Raw genomic sequence first — 23,350 nt, forward strand, 5'->3', positions numbered from 1 at the left:
CAGTACTTACTGACGGAAGGCTTTTGGGATTATTTAAATCACATTACCTGCTGGAGCTGTGAGAAGACTTGAGGTATTTGGCTGAGATGATGTTTAGAGAAAGGACAGCATCTGTAGCAACTTCGTCCACCTCTGCTTTACTGCGAACTCTCCCTGGTACAAAACACATGCAAGGCAGCATGTCAACCACATGCTATGATCACACTACATTCTGGTATAGTGTTACACAGAACATAAACCACGATACTCGCACTACATTCTGGCATAGTGTTACACAGAACATAAACCAGGATGATCACACTACATTCTGGCATAGTGTTACACAGAACATAAACCAGGATGATCACACTACATTCTGGCATAGTGTTACACAGAACATAAACCAGGATGATCACACTACATTCTGGTATAGTGTTACACAGAACATAAACCACGATGATCACACTACATTCTGGTATAGTGTTACACAGAACATAAACCACGATACTCACACTACATTCTGGTATAGTGTTACACAGAACATAAACCACGATGATCACACTACATTCTGGTATAGTGTTACACAGAACATAAACCACGATGATCACACTACATTCTGGTATAGTGTTACACAGAACATAAACCACGATGATCACACTACATTCTGGTATAGTGTTACACAGAACATAAACCACGATGATCACACTACATTCTGGTATAGTGTTACACAGAACATAAACCACGATGATCACACTACATTCTGGTATAGTGTTACACAGAACATAAACCACGATCACACTACATTCTGGTATAGTGTTACACAGAACATAAACCACGATACTCGCACTACATTCTGGTATAGTGTTACACAGAACATAAACCAGGATGATCACACTACATTCTGGTATAGTGTTACACAGAACATAAACCACGATGATCACACTACATTCTGGCATAGTGTTACACAGAACATAAACCACGATGATCACACTACATTCTGGTATAGTGTTACACAGAACATAAACCACGATGATCACACTACATTCTGGTATAGTGTTACACAGAACATAAACCACGATGATCACACTACATTCTGGTATAGTGTTACACAGAACATAAACCACGATGATCACACTACATTCTGGCATAGTGTTACACAGAACATAAACCACGATGATCACACTACATTCTGGTATAGTGTTACACAGAACATAAACCACGATGATCACACTACATTCTGGTATAGTGTTACACAGAACATAAACCACGATGATCACACTACATTCTGGCATAGTGTTACACAGAACATAAACCACGATGATCACACTACATTCTGGCATAGTGTTACACAGAACATAAACCACGATGATCACACTACATTCTGGCATAGTGTTACACAGAACATAAACCACGATGATCACACTACATTCTGGCATAGTGTTACACAGAACATAAACCACGATGATCACACTACATTCTGGCATAGTGTTACACAGAACATAAACCACGATGATCACACTACATTCTGGCATAGTGTTACACAGAACATAAACCACGATGATCACACTACATTCTGGTATAGTGTTACACAGAACATAAACCACGATGATCACACTACATTCTGGTATAGTGTTACACAGAACATAAACCACGATGATCACACTACATTCTGGCATAGTGTTACACAGAACATAAACCACGATGATCACACTACATTCTGGTATAGTGTTACACAGAACATAAACCACGATGACCACACTACATTCTGGTATAGTGTTACACAGAACATAAACCACGATGATCACACTACATTCTGGTATAGTGTTACACAGAACATAAACCACGATGATCACACTACATTCTGGTATAGTGTTACACAGAACATAAACCACGATACTCACACTACATTCTGGCATAGTGTTACACAGAACATAAACCAGGATGATCACACTACATTCTGGCATAGTGTTACACAGAACATAAACCAGGATGATCACACTACATTCTGGCATAGTGTTACACAGAACATAAACCAGGATGATCACACTACATTCTGGTATAGTGTTACACAGAACATAAACCACGATGATCACACTACATTCTGGTATAGTGTTACACAGAACATAAACCACGATCACACTACATTCTGGTATAGTGTTACACAGAACATAAACCACGATACTCGCACTACATTCTGGTATAGTGTTACACAGAACATAAACCAGGATGATCACACTACATTCTGGTATAGTGTTACACAGAACATAAACCACGATGATCACACTACATTCTGGCATAGTGTTACACAGAACATAAACCAGGATGATCACACTACATTCTGGCATAGTGTTACACAGAACATAAACCAGGATGATCACACTACATTCTGGTATAGTGTTACACAGAACATAAACCACGATGATCACACTACATTCTGGTATAGTGTTACACAGAACATAAACCACGATGATCGCACTACATTCTGGTATAGTGTTACACAGAACATAAACCACGATGATCACACTACATTCTGGTATAGTGTTACACAGAACATAAACCACGATGATCACACTACATTCTGGTATAGTGTTACACAGAACATAAATCACGATGATCACACTACATTCTGGTATAGTGTTACACAGAACATAAACCACGATGATCACACTACATTCTGGTATAGTGTTACACAGAACATAAACCACGATGATCACACTACATTCTGGTATAGTGTTACACAGAACATAAACCACGATGATCACACTACATTCTGGTATAGTGTTACACAGAACATAAACCACGATGACCACACTACATTCTGGTATAGTGTTACACAGAACATAAACCACGATGATCACACTACATTCTGGCATAGTGTTACACAGAACATAAACCACGATGACCACACTACATTCTGGTATAGTGTTACACAGAACATAAACCACGATGATCACACTACATTCTGGTATAGTGTTACACAGAACATAAACCACGATGATCACACTACATTCTGGTATAGTGTTACACAGAACATAAACCACGATGATCACACTACATTCTGGTATAGTGTTACACAGAACATAAACCACGATGATCACACTACATTCTGGTATAGTGTTACACAGAACATAAACCACGATACTCACCCACCACCAACTCTCTCACGTCTTTCCAGTACAATTCATTCCCCTTTTCATGAATAATTGTAACGGTGATTCTGCGCTGGATGCCCTGAGAATATCAACAAACATGTTCTGTAATCAGATAGCTTTACTATTTTTCTTTTGACTACGTACCATTTATATGTAGATAAATACAGCACTTTTTGTGTAAAATGCCATCAGTTTACTCTTTTTCATTTATATTTAAAGATAATTATTTAGATCAGCATTAAAATATTACGCAAAGTATGTTTTAAACAATGGCCGAAATAGAAATATGAGTCCGGTTTATTGTAATCTTCTACCATGACGGCACCAGAACTACGACTTCGGCAGAATAATACAGGAATGGACAATTGTAAAAAACACCCAGAAACTGTGGGAATCATGTCCCTGAACATCACATTTATTTATCTACCATGGTTTTCGTGTCCTCGGTATTCCGCTCATGTGCTAAATTTACTCTGTTTGATAAAGTGAACAAGCAAAACACATTTCCCAAAATGAAAAGGCTGAACACCAACATCTGAAGGATCGTCTCGATACCTGGAGAGCAATCTCTTATCAATTTAACAGCAAGAGGGAAATCAGAAAGTATTAAAGGGGTGGGAATGACTTACCTGGTGCAGTAGGAATGTTCCTTGACACGACATACCTCCAGAGTGATCAACAACAGCTGGGATATACCTGCAGAGAAAGTGACCTTCGTTATCAGTGCATATTCCACGGACTGTGCTCCCCATTACAAGCGAAACGTGGTACGGACTTACTCTCCAGTTGGCTCAAGTTCGCTGATCTCAAACCACACCAGAAGGTCGTACTTGCTGACACTTTGTCCCAGGCTGGGTTTGCTCAGAGGATTCAGTTTGGTGGCTGGAACTGCAATATAAATGCAGGAATCTAAACCACACACCCAATGCATCTTCATCTAACAAGCTAAAGGAAGGGCCCACTGAATTGGTATCACTACGACAGAAGTATCATGTGGCACGGTACTAACCATCATGCCTGGGAGCCCTTTCCGGCTGGCAGCTTGGTATGGGCAGGGAGAGAAAAGATGGCAGACGCTCTGCCCTGTCTTGAAGTGAGGCAGAGAACATGTAAGCCTGCTCTGAGAAGGCATCCAGAACAGGCTCACTGACATACCCAGACATTAGGTAACGGACAAGGTTAATCTTTCTCTCCCCAGCTGACAGGGGACATTGACAGAAGGTGAATGGGGGAGTGGGTTGGCAAGGGAGGTTGGTTTGTAGTCAACAGGAGAGAATGGACAAGGGAAGTTGGCAAGTATTGAAAGAGCGAATGGGTGTGTCAAGTATAAAATAATGAGTAATGGTGAGAGAGTGGCAAGACAAGGGGTTAGGGGGATATCGACAGTTTGTGTATAGAGGGGGCGTCGGTGAGGCACAAGATAGAGAGTGAGTGGGACAAAGGCAATAGGCATAAGTCAAGGCACATTAAAGAGTGATGAAAGAGTTGGTGGGAAATGAAAAGATGGCAAGCAGTGAGAGGGATAAGGTAAGTTGATATGCAGTGAGAGAGGGAATGGGTGGGATAAGGTAAGTTAATATGCAGTGAGGGTGGCATACGGTGAGTCGATATGCAGTGAGAGAGGGAATGGGTGGGATAAGGTGAGTCGATATGCAGTGACAGAGGGAATGGGTGGGATAAGGTAAGTTGATATGCAGTGAGAGAGGGAATGGGTGGGATAAGATAAGTTTATATGCAGTGAGGGTGGGATAAGGTAAGTCGGTATGCAGTGAGAGAGGGAATGGGTGGGATAAGGCAAGTTGATATGCAGTGAGGGTGGCAAGTTGATATGCAGTGAGAGAGGGAATGGGTGGGATAAGGTAAGTTGATATGCAGTGAGAGAGGGAATGGGTGGGATAAGGTGAGTCGATATGCAGTGAGAGAGGGAATGGGTGGGATAAGGTAAGTTGATATGCAGTGAGAGAGGGAATGGGTGGGATAAGGTGAGTTGATATGCAGTGAGAGAGGGAATGGGTGGGATAAGGTGAGTCGATATGCAGTGAGAGAGGGAATGGGTGGGATATTGTGAGTCGATATGCAGTGAGGGTGGCATAAGGTGAGTCGATATGCAGTGAGAGAGGGAATGGGTGGGATAAGATAAGTTGATATGCAGTGAGGGTGGCATAAGGTGAGTCGATATGCAGTGACAGAGGGAATGGGTGGGATAAGGTGAGTCGATATGCAGTGAGAGGGAATGGGTGGGATAAGGTAAGTCGATATGCAGTGAGAGAGGGAATGGGTGGGATAAGGTGAGTCGATATGCAGTGAGAGAGGGAATGGGTGGGATAAGGTGAGTCGATATGCAGTGAGAGAGTATTGGGTGGGATAAGGTAAGTCGATATGCAGTGAGAGAGGGAATGGGTGGGATAAGGTGAGTCGATATGCAGTGAGAGAGGGAATGGGTGGGATAAGGTGAGTCGATATGCAGTGAGAGAGGGAATGGGTGGGATAAGGTGAGTCGATATGCAGTGAGAGAGGGAATGGGTGGGATAAGGTAAGTCGATATGCAGTGAGAGAGGGAATGGGTGGGATAAGGTGAGTCGATATGCAGTGAGAGAGGGAATGGGTGGGATAAGGTGAGTCGATATGCAGTGAGAGAGGGAATGGGTGGGATAAGGTAAGTCGATATGCAGTGAGAGGGAATGGGTGGGATAAGGTGAGTCGATATGCAGTGAGGGTGGAAATGGGTAAATAAGAAAAGTCAGAGGAAAAAAAACAAAGAAATCAGGCAATATTACCATGCCAAAGAAAAAATAAAAAGAACAAAAGAAAGGTAAATGCACATGCACAAAAAAAATGACAAAAAACAATTGAGAAATGATAAAATCCATTGAACGCATTTTTCTATTTCACTTTACTCCTGAAATAATAAAATCCATACAATAGAAATAAATAGAGTAACAGCTTATGTTTGGAATCTTCTAATTAAACTCATTTGTCAATGTGAACGTTAAATCCTACATAGGCAACGTTTGTGACGATTTTCAAGACTGAGTTTTGTTACCGCATCGAACACTTAAAAGCATTAAATGAAAAGAAATTCTTAAGAAAATTATTATTTTTTGTTCTATTATTAGCATGTAAGAAGCTCTTAATATGCACAAATGACAGTTTGCAACTAACCTGGCTTAGAAAGCGGCATTGGCGGAGGGAAGTAGCGCCGACATTGCTGTGGCGGACTGTTAAAGGAAGGAAAGACAGATAATTGATTTTCATGATGTGGTTTCAATTGCTGAACTAATTGTGTGAACTGATTTGCTAAAACACAAGCCCCCCTACCCCCACCCTTGAGTTCTCTCCTTCATTCAAAGGAACCCTCCAGTCAGTGCATGTACCACCCCTCCCTGAACCTCCTTGCTGCACACATGAAGCCCTGTTGTACAGTATTATATCCACAGAAAAGCACTGGAAAAATAAGCGCATCGGGGATAACAGAGTCATTTCCTGGTTTAGGGAAAGAGCTGCAAGTCCTGATGATTTATATAAAATGTAAATAATCATTTATCCCACCTGAGATCCTGGCCTTGCAGATGAAGAGGGTGCTGCTGGTAATGTCCAAAAACTTCAAACACAATGGGTTTGGTCTTGATATATTCAATGAAGGACTCTGTGACCTCCACAGCAATCTGAGAACCATCAGGGAAAGGAGATTATAATCACGATCTAACCGAACAAGCAACAGAATAATGTAAAGGAACACTATAGTGTCAAGGAATACAAATCATGGCTGAAATTATCAATCTTGATGATCTTAGCCAAACCAATGCTTTCCCATAGGAAGGCATTGGGAGGCAATTGAGCGTAAGTGTGGTTAAAACTCTGTGCTGCGCCAATCACCATCTGCTCATAGAGATACCTTGAATTAATGCATCCTTAAGCGGAACTGTGCAGGACTGAAATAGGAAGCACCTCTAGTGGTCGTCTGAGTGACTGTCACTAGAGGTGTTACTAGCCAGCAATGTAAACACAGCCTTTTCTCTGACAGGTCAGCGTATACATTGAAAAGCCTGCAGGGACAGGCTATAGACACAAGCTATAGTGATTCTGGGGACTATAGAGTCCCTTTACAGAGGAGCAAAAGCATCTGGAATCTCAGCACATCCCTATAGCAAGCTGAATATCAGATATGCGCATCAGTGCTTGGCATTATGGGAAAAAGACACTGCCAGCCCCTGGTAGGCGGTAAGTGTGTTTTTATATGAATCTCTGTGGTGTAAAAGACTGTCCACAAATAAAACGGTTATAAATGAATAAATAATTAAAATAATGATTACATTTTCTCGGTCTCAAAACATAAATTGTCTCAATTAGTTTTTTTTGTTTTTGTGAGTGTGCCTGTTTTCTCATAAAATACATGAAAGCTGGGACTACGTTTCTCTACGTAAAGAAGTCAACGAGATAAAACGTGACGATGGGCGGAGCTTAAAGCAAGGTTCTGTTTCAGTTGCCAATCACATTTACCCACAATCCATCAGTGACATCAATCCCATATTGGGATCTGGGGCAAGAAAGAAATTATAATAAATATAAATAAAGGCACGCAGAAAGGATGGGAGTTTAATCATTAAAGAACAATACACATTAAGAATGGAAAACAAAAAGAAAAACTAGGCCATTTTAATTGTGTAAAAGTATCACAAACACCATTTTACACTAAATGCTGGCTCGTGTGTGGAGAACCTACAGTATGACATCAAGAGAGCCGTTAATTTCCGATCCGGCTTTAATTTATGTACTCTAATGGCAATAGCTGGTAGATATTTTTTCTGGATAATTGTAGATTATGCTAGCTTTAGTGTACCTATAATCTTAATTTTATTAATGACAGGAGGCGAGTATTTGCTTAAGACTTTCTTTACTTAAGCTTCACAGCAGCACTTTTTACTTAGTAACAGGGTAACCAATCAGAAAAAAGATAACATGGCATAAAAGTCCCTCCCTGTGACGTCACTTCCTCTTTCTGGCTGCGAACAAATAGGAACAGGAAACTGATAAAGAAGTCCAGATGCGAAATCCAGAATGCCAGGTGAGAAAGTTGATGCTTGAGAGGGAACAGGAACGTAAACAAAGAAGTCTTCTTGGAGAGCTGAGATAATGCTTGATGATACGGCACCTAGGCTTGTCCTCTTGAGGGAGCTTTACGCTGAAACGAGAGAGCAGAGTCGAAACCAAGGATTAATCCGTGAATTGGATTTCTAAAATTATGACATCCAGTAATTAGAAATTATATATCATAGCCCACCTCCAACAAAGTGTTAAACTATTTACCATAGAGTGTAACCCTTAGCCCCCCCTGGGAGAAGATACATCGTGTATTACTCTAATCTTAGATGAACTTACCTAATGAGGCGACTCTAAAGGGGGGGAAAACGATAGTGAATGGGTGGGAAATACTCGCCTCCTGTCATTAATAAAATTAAGATTATAGGTACACTAAAGCTAGCATAATCTACAATTTTATAACATGACAGGAGGCTTCGTATTTGCTGTTTTAACGCTCCCCGAGAAGGGGTAAAGAAGCGTGCACAGCCGGACGAAAATAGAAGTTGCGGAACGTCTGCTCCCGTGACCAGTCTGCAGATTGAAGAATGTCTCGAAGAGAGGCTCCCGCGTTGAATGCTCCCGATGCCGCCGCTCCCCTGATGGAGTGGGCTCCGAAGGATGCTTCAATCCCGGCCAGGGAGAGTAACCATCTAACCCATCGGGCAAGGGTTGTGGTTGAGGTCGAACATACGAGACCAATAGTTGGCTGGAGGAGTTTGAACGGAGAGAGGAGGTGAGTAGTAAATAACGGGAGAGAAGTGAAACCACACATAATTTCGGGTGGTTAGGGAAGTACGGGTAAAACACTGAAGAAGAGTTTGATTTTGTCCGTCTGGATACTAAAAAGGTGACACCTTCTGGAGAAAAATTGACAGCGTCATGGTCAAATGCTCGAACATCCGATACCCGTCGGAAGGACACTAGGCAAAGTAACAGGGTGAATTTTGCAGAGAGTTGACGGAGGGATAGATCTTCGTTGTTTGGCCAAGTTTCCAGGAAGTGAATCATGACATTGACGTCCCAGAGATGGGAGTATTTCGGTGTTGGAGGGCGAGCCAGTTTAATGCCCCGCAAAAGCCTACAAACCAGCGGGTCCTGGCCCACTGGAGTTCCTTCTAGGGGAACGTGGGCTGCCGAGATGGCTGACCGGGCAACGTTGATGGATCGGTAGGATCGGCCCAGGTCGAATAGATGAGAGAGAAAATTCAATATGAACTGTCTAGGGGCAGTAAGGGGATCGGTATGCCGTTCCAGGCACCAATTGCACCAAGTGTTCCAGGAGGAAAGGTAGCATCTTCTGGTGCCAGGGGCCCATGAATCCCAGAGGAGTTCCTTAGTTCTCTGCGATAGTTCTCCGAAATGCCAGGTTCCCCTGAAAGAGTCCAAGCTACTAGGTGGAGGTGGTCTTGCAGTATCATTGGATGAGGATTCCCTTGAGGGTCCTCTAGGAGATTGGGCCATGGAGGTAGCAGTAGAGGATGTCGACAGGAGAGGTCCAGGAGATCTGGAAACCAGGCTTGGCCCCGCCAGAGTGGGGTGAGTAGAACCAGCATGACCTGTTGTCTGCGAACCTGAAGAAGGATTCTGGAGATCATCGCAAATGGAGGGAAGGCATAGGCTCCCGTTGTCGGCCACCTCTGAAGGAAGGCATCCACTGCCGAGCATTCTGGGTCTGGGAGCCAGCTGAAGAAACGAGGGACTTGAAAATTCGTCCGGGCGGCGAATAGATCTAGAACAAACGGGCCCCTGAGTTTGGAGATGCGAAGGAAGATTGTCCTGTGTAGGCGCCAGTCGCTGGCGTCTCTCCAATGTCGGGAGAACCAATCCGCGGTAACGTTCGTCTCCCCTGGCAGATATTCTGCTTGAAGTGTGATGTTGCGTTGGAAGCAAAATTCGTAGATGTCCTTTGTCACTTCGGAGAGGATGTGAGATCTGGCTCCGCCTAATTTGTTGATGTATTGGACGGCTGAGATATTGTCCATCCGAAGGAGAATACAGCAGTTTGAGAGATGATTGGTCAAACTGCGAATTGCGAAAGAGCCGGCTATTAATTCCAGGCAATTGATGTGGAGAGAATGTTCTGTGTTGGTCCATGGTCCTCCGGTGGATGATGTATGGCAGGTTGCGCCCCAGCCTAGAAGGCTCGCGTCTGATTCCACCACGAAGTCCGGAGTGGGACCGAAAATTGCCTTGCCGTTCCAGGCAGACATGTGGCGGAGCCACCAGTAAAGTTCCTCCCTCACTTCGGTGGTGATCGGGACCCTCTGATCGTATGATGGGTGGGTCCGGAGGAATTGAGCTTTCAAGCGTTGCATGGCCCGATAGTGTAGTGGACCCGGGTAGATTGCTTGAATGGAGGCTGAAAGTAGGCCTACGATCCGAGCCAAACCTCGGAGGGGTAGATCTGCTTGACGAAGCGTTTTGCGTAGTTCTTTCCTGATCGCAGTTAACTTGGATTGAGGCAGGCGAAGAACACAGGTTGAAGAGTCGATCTCGAAGCCGAGAAATTGAATGACTCTGGATGGGGCCAGTGATGATTTCTCTTGGTTGATGACGAATCCCAAAGATTCGATCAATAAAGATGTATAGTTCGTCTGTGAACGCAGCCTGGATACGTCTTCGCAGAGTAGCAAGAGGTCGTCGAGGTAGATTAGGCAACGAATGCCCCTTTCTCGAAGATGTGCGGTGACTGGTTTGAGTAGTTTGGTGAAGCACCACGGGGCGGAACTCAGGCCGAATGGAAGGCAGGTGAATTGAAAAATCCGGTGGTGCCAAGGAAAGCGGAGAAAACGCCGACTGGATGGATGTACTGATACAGAGAGGTAAGCATCCTTGAGATCGAGTCGGGTGAACCAATCGCCTGGTCGGAGAATGTCTCTGAGGAGATGTATTCCTTCCATTTTGAAGTGTCTGTAAACCACGAAAGTATTCAGTTGGCGAAGGTTGATTACTGGGCGGTATTCCCCAGATTTCTTTTTGACCAAGAAGACGGAGCTGAGGAAGCCTTCGTCGAGGGGAGCAGGTTGAATCGCTCCTTTTGTTAGAAGAGAACGTAGTTCTGAATCGAGAAGACGATTCTGAGATTTTGACATCGTTGGATAGAGAGGATAACCTGTTTGAGAAGGGAGAGAATGAAACTCTATGGAATAACCTTGAACTGTGTTTAGAACCCAGGTATCTGAAGACAGCGTCTTCCACATGTCTACACAAAGTGACAACCTGCCCGCATGATAAACAGTAGAAAGGTGAAAGATAGGGAATCTCACCTGTTGGGTATCTGTTGCGTCCGCGGGCTCTGTATCCTCTTCCCCTATCCGCCCTTTGGGTGTAGGAGCCCCTTGATTGATAGTTGGGGAAGAATGGTGAAGTGGGGGTTCTCTGGCGTTGATTTGTGGACCAGAAGCGGCTGACTGTACGACCCCTTGTACGGCCAGCCCTGCCAAAAACCCGTGAGGGTTGATGATGGAATACCCTTTTCATGGATGACTGCGCCTTGTTTAGTGTGGCGTATAAGTTTACATGTTTATGTAATTCTTTAATGTAGGGTTCTCCAAACAACAAGCCTTTGGCCTTGGGACCCAATTCTTTTGTTCCCAAGTCAGCTAACTTGGCATCCATGCGCAGCAGCACTGCTTTTCTACGCTCGGTACAGAGAGATGTATTTGCATTGCCCAGCAGGCAAATTGAGCGTAGTGCCCATTCTCTTATCACGGATGGGTCTAAAGGATCTTCATTAGAAAGGGCTTCATCAGCCAGTAGAAGAATTTTGGCCAGGGGACCCAGGATATCTAGCATTTTGTCTTGCGTGAGGCGCAAGCTGCGCTCAATGCCCTTTTTAGGGTCACGGCCGGATCTGGCCATATATGTGTAGAGCAGTGTGTCAAACTCTGGGGTGACAGCGACCTTGTCCGGTAGAGAAGGTCTGGGACATTCGGCTCTTAGGCGCTTGCGGACTTCCCGATCTAGGGGTCTCCTGATCCAAAAATGTATATACTTGGAGAGATGGTCTGGGAGTGACCATTCAGATGATCGAGGGTATCTGATCTGTCTTGGGTCGAAAAGAGGTTGACCAAACGAATCCAGAAAGGATTCAGCGTCCCCAGAAGGATTGGAACTGGGTACCATATCTTCAGTTGTGAGATCTCCCATAGCAGTTTGAAGGAGAGGTGCTCCTTTAAACGATGTCTCGGGCCAGTCTTCCTCATCTTCAGAGGAGTGGTCGGCTTGCCATTCATCTAGGATGGCTAAGGGGTGTAGGTCGAAAGAATCTTCCTCCTCTTCCGATAGAGTGGGTTGGACTGAGTGCTTCTCTTTAGTGTCTGACTGTTTGGGGCGTTTCGCCGGTTCTTTCCCCTTGCGTTTGAGAGGTTCTGGCCCATTCCCTTTCCAATATCTCTTATTGGGTTTGGAAGGGTTTATTTTTGTGGAATCGGACTCCACCGCTTCTTCGTCAGAAAGCGGGGGTTCAGATATTTGTGGATCTTTTGGCTCAATGGGCAGCACCCGAGCCAGGGCCTTTTCTAGTGAAACGGCTACAGCCGCATTAATAATTGCTTGCAGGTTTTGATCTTGATTTGAAGCCTCCATAGCAACAGTGTTGAGACCTATGGGGCAGAATAGGCCAGCATTAGAATGTATCTTAAGGCCGTCACCATATATCACAATATGTTATAAATCCGCAGTGCAAGCTGAAACTGGGGGTCACCCAGCATAAATAACCTCTGGGAATAATTATACAGACCCGTATAGAGGTATGGAGGCACAGACAAAGCGGGCCAATCATGGGCTGTATAAGTAAACAGCAATCATAAATCTTGTGTAGGGATTTTTCCCTATACCCATCCACAGTATAAGTATGGGTTGTATTTAGTCAAAGGTATAGACAGGGAATTTACCCTATATGTATTCCAAGGTATTCAGTAATATAAACAAGGATTGTTTTATTCCATGAGAGTATAGGTTAATGTAGTATAAACAAATTTTCACCAGGGGGTGATAGTCTGAAATAGATTGTGGTTGTTCTAATGGTATTTTAAAATCCCTCCTATGGTAAGTAGAGGGAAGTAGAGAACACTTAAACCTGTAATTTTAAGTTATATATAGTACTGAGCAGGTATACTTGAATGTTTGCGTTTAATCATATAGGTAAGTTAAATATGAAAACGCCGCGAAATGCGGCAAAAAATGGCCGCCGCACGGCCGGAGAGATTGCAGATCGCGGAACCAAGAAAATGGCCGCCGCGATCTCGCGCATGCGCACAAGCGAACGAGGAGGCCGCTTGGATCTCGCGGATGAGTGCGAGATCCAAGATGGCCGCCGTGCGCACTGAGAGCTGATGGAGGCGTTCTCCACAGCCCAAAAGCCCGGGAAAAACGGGGCACAGAATGCCGCTCGTAAACCGGACTAAAAGAGGTAGCAAACAGATATTAGAAAACGGAAAAAAACAGTTATAAAGAATCGGAATACAAAAGATAGAATTTAGATGTAGTGAAAACATAAAAATCTCAATAGTGTTTTAGGAAAGTATAGGCAAAGGATAAATAAGGTGGATAAATAAAAGACCAAGGATAAGAAAAATTAGAACAAATATAACAGTATATAATAATAATGAATGATGTAAAACAGATGACAGAAAATTAGTAAGTGAACCACAGAAAAACCCACAGAAAGTAGGAGACAGTGGCACTCTGACCTGTACTGGTGTGAAGCAGCAAAGAAAGAGGTAGTGACGTCACAGGGAGGGACTTTTATGCCATGTTATCTTTTTTCTGATTGGTTACCCTGTTACTAAGTAAAAAGTGCTGCTGTGAAGCTTAAGTAAAGAAAGTCTTAAGCAAATACGAAGCCTCCTGTCATGTTATAAAATTAAACCCATCAGGTGACAAGCTAGGTGGTCAGCACCTTAAAGATTAACTGTGACAGAACGATTCTTCAGCAAAGCAGTGATTAGTGCATTACCATCCCACTTCATCAATAAACACGGGCGCCAGACACAGCAAGGTAAGTGTCAAACTATTTGTAAATGGCTTGACCGATAACTGCCAAATGCACGTGGGACTTCTGGCACCACAACCACTACAGTGCACTATAATGTTATAGTGGTTAGAGTTTACCTTTAAGGAGCCATGCAAATTTGTGGACAATCGGCGCCGGTCAGTAGATTCGAGAAACAGTCTACATGTTAATGCACATATACAGAAGAACCAAAGCTATGTTGACTTTGCTGCGCTGCTTACGTTTTGCACGTGGTAAAAACCCAGCGGATTTCCCCTCCCGTTGTTTTTTAAAGGTTCAGTAGAAAAGGCCTCATCGTGACGATGCAAAAAGCTGAAAAACAACGGTTACAAACACATGACTATGTCTCAAAGAACCATCTATAAAAAATGTGACTTCTGATGAAAAAAATAAAAAATAAAAATAAAAATGAACAAATATACAATTTTATACTGGATATATTATTCTATTTAAAGATTTAAGGCAATATACTGCCCAAGGGGATAAACATACTTTTACTGCATAAATGACTAACTGATAGATTGTAACTTGTCTTCTAAAAGATAAGAATACTTGTAAAACACCAGGTATGACAGCCATGTTTAACCCGTCCTACCGAGAGGGACCAGAGAGTCTAGACTCACTTGAACTGACAGAAGATATCAGCATATTCCGGGAGAATACCACTTGCTTGAAGCACTGTTACACGGAAGGTGAAGACACTTCCGATCTTAAGATGCTCCCCGACATCTTCAGAGAATCCTTCCATCATCATTTTCCCATCCAGTAAACTGCCTGACTTCATATCTGCACGAAACGAGTTATTTTAGAAGATTTGCAGTGTGCCAACAGGAGACAGGATTCTTAGCCCATTTGTTTACCCCCAGGTAACTGAAATGGGTCAGAAAGCTGGTATAAAGTTAAGAATGCATCTTTAGAGAGATCATTTTGGTATCCAGACAAGAACTCAAGAATTATCTCAAACATTTACCCAGTTCAGCTATGTGATTGATCTCCTCGCTTAGAGTCATGATGTCAGAGCTTTGACCCTGTCCTTCCACAATACGCAACTCTTCCAGAGACAGTCCCGAGCGAGTGAGCACTGTGCTGGAGAAATCATTCTGGAGAAAGAAGGACACACGTTGGCATGAGAGAGTGGAGAATTAGCTGGCGCAAAGGGCCCCCACCTCAGTTTGCATCAAATCATTTTTAATATGGATTACACTGCATCGAATAGTAGGCCCCTCTGCCATGAACCAATAATGCAAAGTGTATTGTCCAGCCAACCCTGGACTTCAGAGACCTAGACAGCTAGGCTAACCCTTTGCAGTCCACTATTGCCTCTAAAGTTAAGACTGATAATTTACTACTGCATTACAGGAGATAGAGCAGAGAGGCCAGGCTTTAGCTGCCATTAGGGTACTGGTGTTTTGTCAGACTGCTTGAAAATGGTTTTATACAAACCAGCATGAAGCCTAAAGATGATTTGCACCATAACCAATAGAACTGGCTTTGGTGGTTGTGGTGCTTTAAAAAGACACTATAGTCACCACTACAGCTTAATGCAGTGGTTCTGGTGTCTAAAGCTTTTCCCTGCAGGCTCAGCAATGTAAATACCGCCTTTTAAGATAAACCCTCTTATGTTACAAACCCATGACACATTACAACCCAGTTACTTACCATTGTATCTGCAAATCGTACTCTTTTTCTGTATATCTGAATTACTATTACATGAAATATGTTTGGCTTTTGCATATGCCGTTGCAATGCAGATGGATTTTCCTTTTCATGGCAAAAAAAACATTTTAAAAAAAAGGCGGTATATACATTGGTGCCTAGAAACATCTTGTCACTCAAACAGCCACTGCATAGAGTTCCTGGAAGAAGTCCTGCAATCTTTGCAGGATCTACGTTCAGCGTCACCTCGCTCTGTATGGAGATGCGGATTGCTCCCATAGAAAAACAGCAAATTATGCAAAATGACGACTTGCTGCGCCAATCAGCATCTTCTCTTAGAGACCATTAAGATTCTACAAAAAAATAATAATTGGTTAATCACCTTGTTGAAATAGTCATTGTCAAACGAGATCTTAGCTGTTCCTGACTGCCGAATGCCAGATCCATAATCTGGGGCTTCCTCGTCACCTGCAGAGAAACCCAAAGCTCTTAAAAAGAGGGTAGAACTTTTTTTTTTTTTTTTAGAAAATGCAGAGAAAACGCTGCTGTGGGAAAAGTTTCACAAGTATCCCAAAGAATCGGCAATGCAACCCAAAATCTAGGTGTTAATGTACGATCATGGTATTATTTAAATGATAAAATAAAGGAATCAGCAAAAAGCTATGGATCATTTTTTCTTAAATAGAAAATTAATAGCATTGAATAGCAACGACTATTAATTAAACCAGGAGTTATTGGGAACTGGGAATAAAATAAATCACCTATTTACAGCTTGGCGTAAAATGTTTAATTCTCTGTTGGTGCGGTTTTAATTTGATTTATTTATTATGAAAACAGGAAATTTCTCTCACAGTAGGATCACTGGTTACAATGAGACAGGCCTGTGTCTGGAGTTTGGAAACTGTCCATGAATTACCTGGGGGTCTGAGTGACGTGAAAGGACAAGCCTGGGGGAGAGCAGGAGGTAACAAAATGTTAAAATAAAATATAGACTCACCAGCAATTGCCTGCACAGCCACCCGCAGGAACCCGCGCACCTCTCCTTTCTCACTTACTACAGCCACTCGGTGCACCAAGGGCACTGGGAAAAGCAGGTTACTGAGGTAAACAAACGCTCTGGAACCAAGAAAGATAGAGTGTTTGTTAGAGAACGCATGGTGACCAGGAGTTTGGGAGTCTGGGCCTAATAGCAGCAAACACACTTAGTTTCTATCACTAGCTACATCTCATATAAAAATAGGATTTAAACCAAAACTGCAGCTCACCAACTGTTCAACTACAGCATTTTGCTCAGCATTATGGGAGTTGCAGTTTAGCAGCATTTATAGGGGTACAGGTAGGATGCACCCCGATACAGAAGGCTTGGAATGCATCATCCGATTGGAACATGGCAGCTTTGGCACTGAAGGTTTCTGGGTAAAAGGGGCTAAAAGCCATTTGCTAAGAACTCTGGGAAATAGCATGATTCCTATCCTATCGCAAATGTCGCCCAATTTACAGCAAGTTATATACAGGAATACGAAATGAAACACCAAACAGAACAAATAAATACACAAACCAAAGGCAAAATAAAAATACATCACAGTTAATAAGCAGTGTTAAAATGTTACAAACAATACAAATAAAATATGAAAGAAATATTAAGCTGCAAAAAGAACTAAAAATAAAATGATAAATGTTATCCTAGGTTTCAGACCTCAATTTAACCCTTTGAAATAGCCAGGGGGGGAGGGGGGGGGGGGGGGCAAGCAATGCAAAGGGTTAAATATCTCTTGGGAGGGAGAGGTGCCCAGTGGAACGATTTAACATTTAATGTAACCTTTTGTATTCATTGCACTGAATAGGAGCGGCTATGCCCCCTGCTGTCCACCAGCTGACAATTCAGAGAGCAGGAGTGGCCAATCCAGAGCAGACTGGGGAAATTTACACTGCGGGAACAGTTTGGCGCACCCTTTACCCACAGCCAGGAGACAGAGGCAGGAAAAAGGCATTAGCAGCGAGGCTGGATAGGTGATTTGGCAAAATTAAATTCAACAAAAAAACATAACTTCAAACAAAAACCATTGATCTTTGTTTTGTTTATTTTTAAAATACAAAACAGAATGTTACAAAATAAAATAAGGAAAAAAAAAAACACAATACAAAAAACACAAGACTGGTGCAGATTAGAATGAGATCCTGTATTTCACGGTTACTGACTCTCCAGTGATAACAATTAGTACAAGGACATGTCTACTATTATTCTTTAGTGAAAATAAGGAGGGCCGGAAATCCCACTAGTGAAAATGACTAAACAGACCTGTCAATCACCCTTACTAACAGCCCACTTGTGAAAATCAGAACTTGGTTGGGGGCCTACACACCCTTTGTGACTGTGCGCATGTTGTTAGTGGCAGAGGGAAGAACAAGCTCTCACATACTCTGTACTGAAGACGAAAGTGCAGCTGGAAGGTTTATGGGCAAATGGACAGGATCTATATAAATTTCATCACATGACCATTTATAATGCTGACCGGCACCCTTAAGGGCCATATATATATATCTCAATCAGACTGCAGAGAAGAGGGCAGTCCTACATCAACAAACTACTAAAATATTTAGCAGGTGCAATACCTGTAGGATCAGCCATTATTACAGGTAAAAAGGGATAATACGTGGAGCATGTTATATTACTCACATACATGTATAAACAAACACGTCTTAAAAACACGTCAGATATTCAACATGAATTGCTTTTTTACTGGGGGTTGGGGCATTATCTGCTGCCTCTCTGTGTGTTTTACAGGGCAGCAAACTAAATGGTTGTATTTATAACTTAATTTAACATATAGATTTTAAATGAAATCTTCAAATGGTTAATTTGACCCGTCCACCACTCCCAAGGTGAGAAAATATTTACTGTAGAATTTCCTTAGTATTAGCAACAACGAAACAATTTTTATGGGTAGTAGACGAATCAGAATAAAACAAACAACCTTTTAATAATTATTTTGCCTATTTATTAAAAGGTTTCAATAAAAAACAGTAAATCAATAAAAAAGGCTTCGATTTATAAGTAAATGTGACCGAGACTTTCTCAGGTGAGAGGCTCAGAGGGCATATAGTTGGGCATATTTAAGCATTAGAAATATAAATTTGGCAAGGAATGATTACAAGGGTGCACAAGATTTTAAAAACACGCCCTGATGTGAGGTTTAGTGAGAGCTTGTCCTTCATTGCCCTTCTATAACCTCACCAACCTTCCTACTAAAATGAACCATGGGGAGCGGTCGTAAAATGGGTCTTGACCATCGCTGAACAGATCGGATCCTTCCTCTGTTCCAACATCCGAGCCGGTGTCGTCCACAAACGGCTCATCCTCGAAGTCTTCCATCTGGTCCTGCTGCTCATCAGCAAGCTCGGTGATGTCAGAGTCTGCGGTTGAGAAGGTGGGGGACGGGGTGCGATCTGCCAGCCGCTCGTTCACACAGCCATGGAATATGGGAGAACTAGACATTTGTAACGGAAGAGTGGTTATCACATCCCAGAAGAAGAGGCAAGGGAAGGCGTGCACCTCAATACGAGCTACAAAATCACATTTCAATGACAAGGGTAAAAGGGAAGCAAGCTGGGGAAGGAAGGTAGGGATGTGCTCGGTATCGGCCCAATTTAAAAAAATAAAAATGATATAAATAATAATAAAGGGACTGATGGTAGCCAAGCACGGAGTAAAAGTAAAAGAAAGCACGTATGGAAAAAGGCTGCATTTCTCGTGCATCTGGGGTGCAGAATCTTTAACTGGATAACGGGGCTTCTTAAAGCAGTCCTCCAGGATTTAGCAATTACCCAATTCTATTCTAGAAGGTATTTACTAACCCAGGATGGTTGCTCGCCTTTTATGGGTTTATTGCTTTAGATCAACCTATTAAAATCACTACAACAAACCACGATCGCTCAAACTCACGATGACTTTAGATCAATCAAATAGAACTCCAGTTGTTCTGGACTGCATTTTTTTATGGTGTAAGATGAACAAGAGCATTGTGGGTAGTGTAGTGTACAAGAGCTAAAACTGGCAACAGTTGGCAATCACTGCAATAAAGGGAAGACTGAAACACTGTATCACTAACCGCTATTTCGCAGCAAATAAGAACATTTTCATTTTATCCATCTTAAAGGGGCGCTAAGCACCAGAACCAGCTCGTTGTAGTGATTATCAAGTATGTTGTAACCCCGTCTCAGTTTGTTCCAAACCGGTTTGACAACAGGGCTCTTACAGTGTCTGTAACTTGGCTCCTTTACTGTAACTTGACCAGAGCAGAAGAAAATGTCAACAGCCTGTTAATTCTAGGTTTGGATCAATAGGCTAGCCTTCCCCAGGGGCTCTCAGACTGTTATGCTGTCAAGAATTGGAGGGGCTGGGTTTTAGGAGTCACCAGAGCCCTGTTTTTTGTTAAACATCTCAAGAACATTTTGAAATAAACCGAGGACATCGCACAGAAACGTATTGCCCCATGATGATCACTACAATGAGCTGTAGTGGTTATAGTGTGAAGACTGACCTGTTAAGATTGTAGAACCATCTCAACTCAGGCAAAACAAACACTTCTTTTAGATTGAAAAGGGATAGTTTGAACCTAATAGCCCATTCAAAGCTCTGCCTAATGTAAAAATCTACATGAAATACGTAAGCAGAAATGGTTTCCATTCCACCCTAATGTTAAATAAATATTAGTGCAAATACTTTATATCTACAACTGGGAATGCCGTTGACTTGTCAGATTACAACCACAGATTATTTTGAACAGGTGTTGAAATAGGCACCTTTATTTTTACTCTTGCGTTGACATTAATTCAGGGCTTGACACGAACTCCAATTGGTTATTGGAGACAAAGCTACAGTGTTAAGACATTTAGAGGATGAAAGGTAAAGTCGGTATAATAGTCTCGTATAGCGGCTCCACCTGTTGGAATGTTTTTATTTAACATAATTGGGGTTACACATTGATTTCTAATCTCTATGAAGCACCCAATATGGTTTATCAGAGGGGTTGTAGTGCCAGGACTATAGTATCCCTTGAACTCAAGTGAGGACATGGCAAATAGTTCCATAGCTCCCAATCGCCTTAATTTAGGAGGAGCAAATCCCCTTGTTCCTCTTTTCTAGAGGTGTTGATGTGTCTGACGGTATAACAGAGCTCCACAGCAATAATACTCCCAGTAATGTGTCTGTGTATAACAGAGCTCCACAGCAATAATACTCCCAGTAATGTGTCTGAGTGTATAACAGAGCTCCACAGCAATAATACTCCCAGTAATGTGTCTGTGTATAACAGAGCTCCACGGCAATAATACTCCCAGTAATGTATCTGAGTGTATAACAGAGCTCCACAGCAATAATACTCCCAGTAATGTGTCTGAGTGTATAACAGAGCCCCACAGCAATAATACTCCCAGTAATGTATCTGAGTGTATAACAGAGCTCCACAGCAATAATACTCCCAGTAATGTGTCTGAGTGTATAACAGAGCTCCACAGCAATAATACTCCCAGTAATGTGTCTGAGTGTATAACAGAGCCCACAGCAATAATACTCCCAGTAATGTGTCTGAGTGTATAACAGAGCTCCACAGCAATAATACTCCCAGTAATGTGTCTGAGTGTATAACAGAGCTCCATAGCAATAATACTCCCAGTAATGTGTCTGAGTATAACAGAGCTCCACAGCAATAATACTCCCAGTAATGTGTCTTTAAATTACAATAACAGTGTTTAGAAATCATTCTGTGTAAATGAGATACATTGTTCTTGGTGTGTAAATCCCATTTTAGTTCTATAAATTGTTATGAGTAAGTCAACTACAATTTCCCAGATCAGCCCTCCCATGGTCACACCCCCTGTCTGTTTGAAATGTTTGGCGGTATGTGGTTACATTGCTCACAGTGACACTAATTACCTGCTGCATCTAATTATATATGGCAGCTTAGTAAACGAGACCTTCCTGCAGAGCCACTGTGGCAACTAATCACATCAAACTTAACATGGCACTTAACTGCCCTCAGTTCCTCCAGTAAGGACACAAAGCCCTGGTACATAACCTGTTTTAATTGCCTTAATGGCTCTCAGAGAGACATACAACGTATCTAACCTCCAGGACACAGTGTATACCGTGTCGTGGTGGGTGAATGCCAATAATAATAATATTTAATAAGTAGGTCCATAAACTAATTGGTAAGCCACTACTAGTTTCAGGCCTTTTCTTTTTGTCAGTGACAGGGGAAACTAATCCTTGTTTTAAACATTTTAAGAACCAGACCAGCAGCCATAGTTTCTGTAAGAAAACTACAACTCCCAGAATTGTTTGCTTGTTCAAGTCACAACACGCGAATAGGGAAGATCTGTTGGAATTGTAGCTTGCCAAGGGCTGGAAGTCCTGTGTTTCTTTTCTCATTTAACATTTTATGTCTCCATAAACCGCTCTTTGGTTCATACATCCGGCTTGGCTAGTAGTGTACAGTGTGAATATTTACTTTCTGTATTACCTAAAAATAAGCAGTATGGAAGAAAACAAAGACAACCCCTCTGGAAAACCGTGAGAAAAGCATAAAACAAGCAAACTGAATTATGATTGGCTTAAGCCGGGCTTTGGACATCAATATCATTCCTTTTTTATTTACCCCTTTTACTATAAGGATTTTTTCCCCCTTGAGACCTGTATTAATGTTGTTCTATTTTCTTTAATATTTGCAACTAGTACTGTTACAGTATTGTTATACTGTATTTACCTGAACCTAATGAGTCATTGAATCTAATGCGCATTCAAAGTTTGAAACCTGGACGCTGAAAAATGTTTTCGCTGGTGAATGTAATTCGCATTTGTACAAGAAGATACTACTATACAACATAGATTCGATGGCACATTAGATTAGAGTTTGAATAGCGCATTAGATACAGTGGGCATACAACGTGACTTCGCCGAGGCAAAATTCACATTTGCATAGCAACAACGATGTGAGGTAGAGCTTTACTGTACACAGAAACCAAGTCTCACATCACTGTCACAGAGATGCAGATTTTGCCCTGACCAATTTGCGTTGCATGCATGGGTGTCCGCAGGCGGTGCACTTGCGCGCGCGCGCCCCCCCCCCCCCTTTTTTTTAGCTTGTTCTGATATTTTTTCGTGTGATTGAAAATGCACTGCAATAAACGAGAATAAACCTGGAGGCAAGAAGTATGGTTTTCAGTAAAACACAATGTACGCGCATGCAACAACTGTATTTACAAAGAAGGCTACACGTGCTTTCAACATACCTTCCTACCAATTTGAACCAGTGGAACCGGTCATAGAACGGGTCACTGCCATTTATCACGGTGTCGCTCTCATCAGGCACATGGGAGGCCATTTCGCCTGCGCGGTCGTACATTTCTCGCATCTGTTCCAGGCGTAGCCTTTGGGAGGGAAAGGTAAATAAATATTGTCATACAT

General features: G+C 42.4%; 1 protein-coding gene across 15 annotated transcripts in view; it reads right to left on the reverse strand.

Annotated features, from left to right (window-relative positions):
* The window catches only part of KIF1B (kinesin family member 1B), a 144,197-nt gene that overhangs the window by 12,326 nt on the left and 108,521 nt on the right, over window positions 1-23,350 (reverse strand). For 8 of the 15 annotated variants that reach the window (XM_063436177.1, XM_063436182.1, XM_063436179.1 and 5 more), the window contains 13 exons: window positions 23,176-23,313; window positions 19,125-19,373; window positions 16,883-17,001; window positions 16,268-16,353; window positions 15,200-15,329; window positions 14,853-15,015; window positions 14,451-14,541; window positions 6,681-6,796; window positions 6,294-6,349; window positions 3,911-4,019; window positions 3,761-3,827; window positions 3,126-3,210; window positions 48-153 (listed from right to left, as the gene is read on the reverse strand). In XM_063436177.1, coding sequence (XP_063292247.1) covers window positions 48-153; window positions 3,126-3,210; window positions 3,761-3,827; window positions 3,911-4,019; window positions 6,294-6,349; window positions 6,681-6,796; window positions 14,451-14,541; window positions 14,853-15,015; window positions 15,200-15,329; window positions 16,268-16,353; window positions 16,883-17,001; window positions 19,125-19,373; window positions 23,176-23,313 — 1,515 coding nt within the window. Of the gene's footprint in view, window positions 1-47; window positions 154-3,125; window positions 3,211-3,760; window positions 3,828-3,910; window positions 4,020-4,140; window positions 4,330-6,293; window positions 6,350-6,680; window positions 6,797-14,450; window positions 14,542-14,852; window positions 15,016-15,199; window positions 15,330-16,267; window positions 16,354-16,882; window positions 17,002-19,124; window positions 19,374-23,175; window positions 23,314-23,350 lie in introns of all 15 variants that reach the window. The other 7 variants (XM_063436183.1, XM_063436187.1, XM_063436189.1 and 4 more) reach the window with 2 other exon arrangements.

Source organism: Pelobates fuscus, chromosome 11, assembly GCF_036172605.1.
Source record: "Pelobates fuscus isolate aPelFus1 chromosome 11, aPelFus1.pri, whole genome shotgun sequence".
Taxonomy (NCBI): Eukaryota; Metazoa; Chordata; class Amphibia; order Anura; family Pelobatidae; genus Pelobates; species Pelobates fuscus.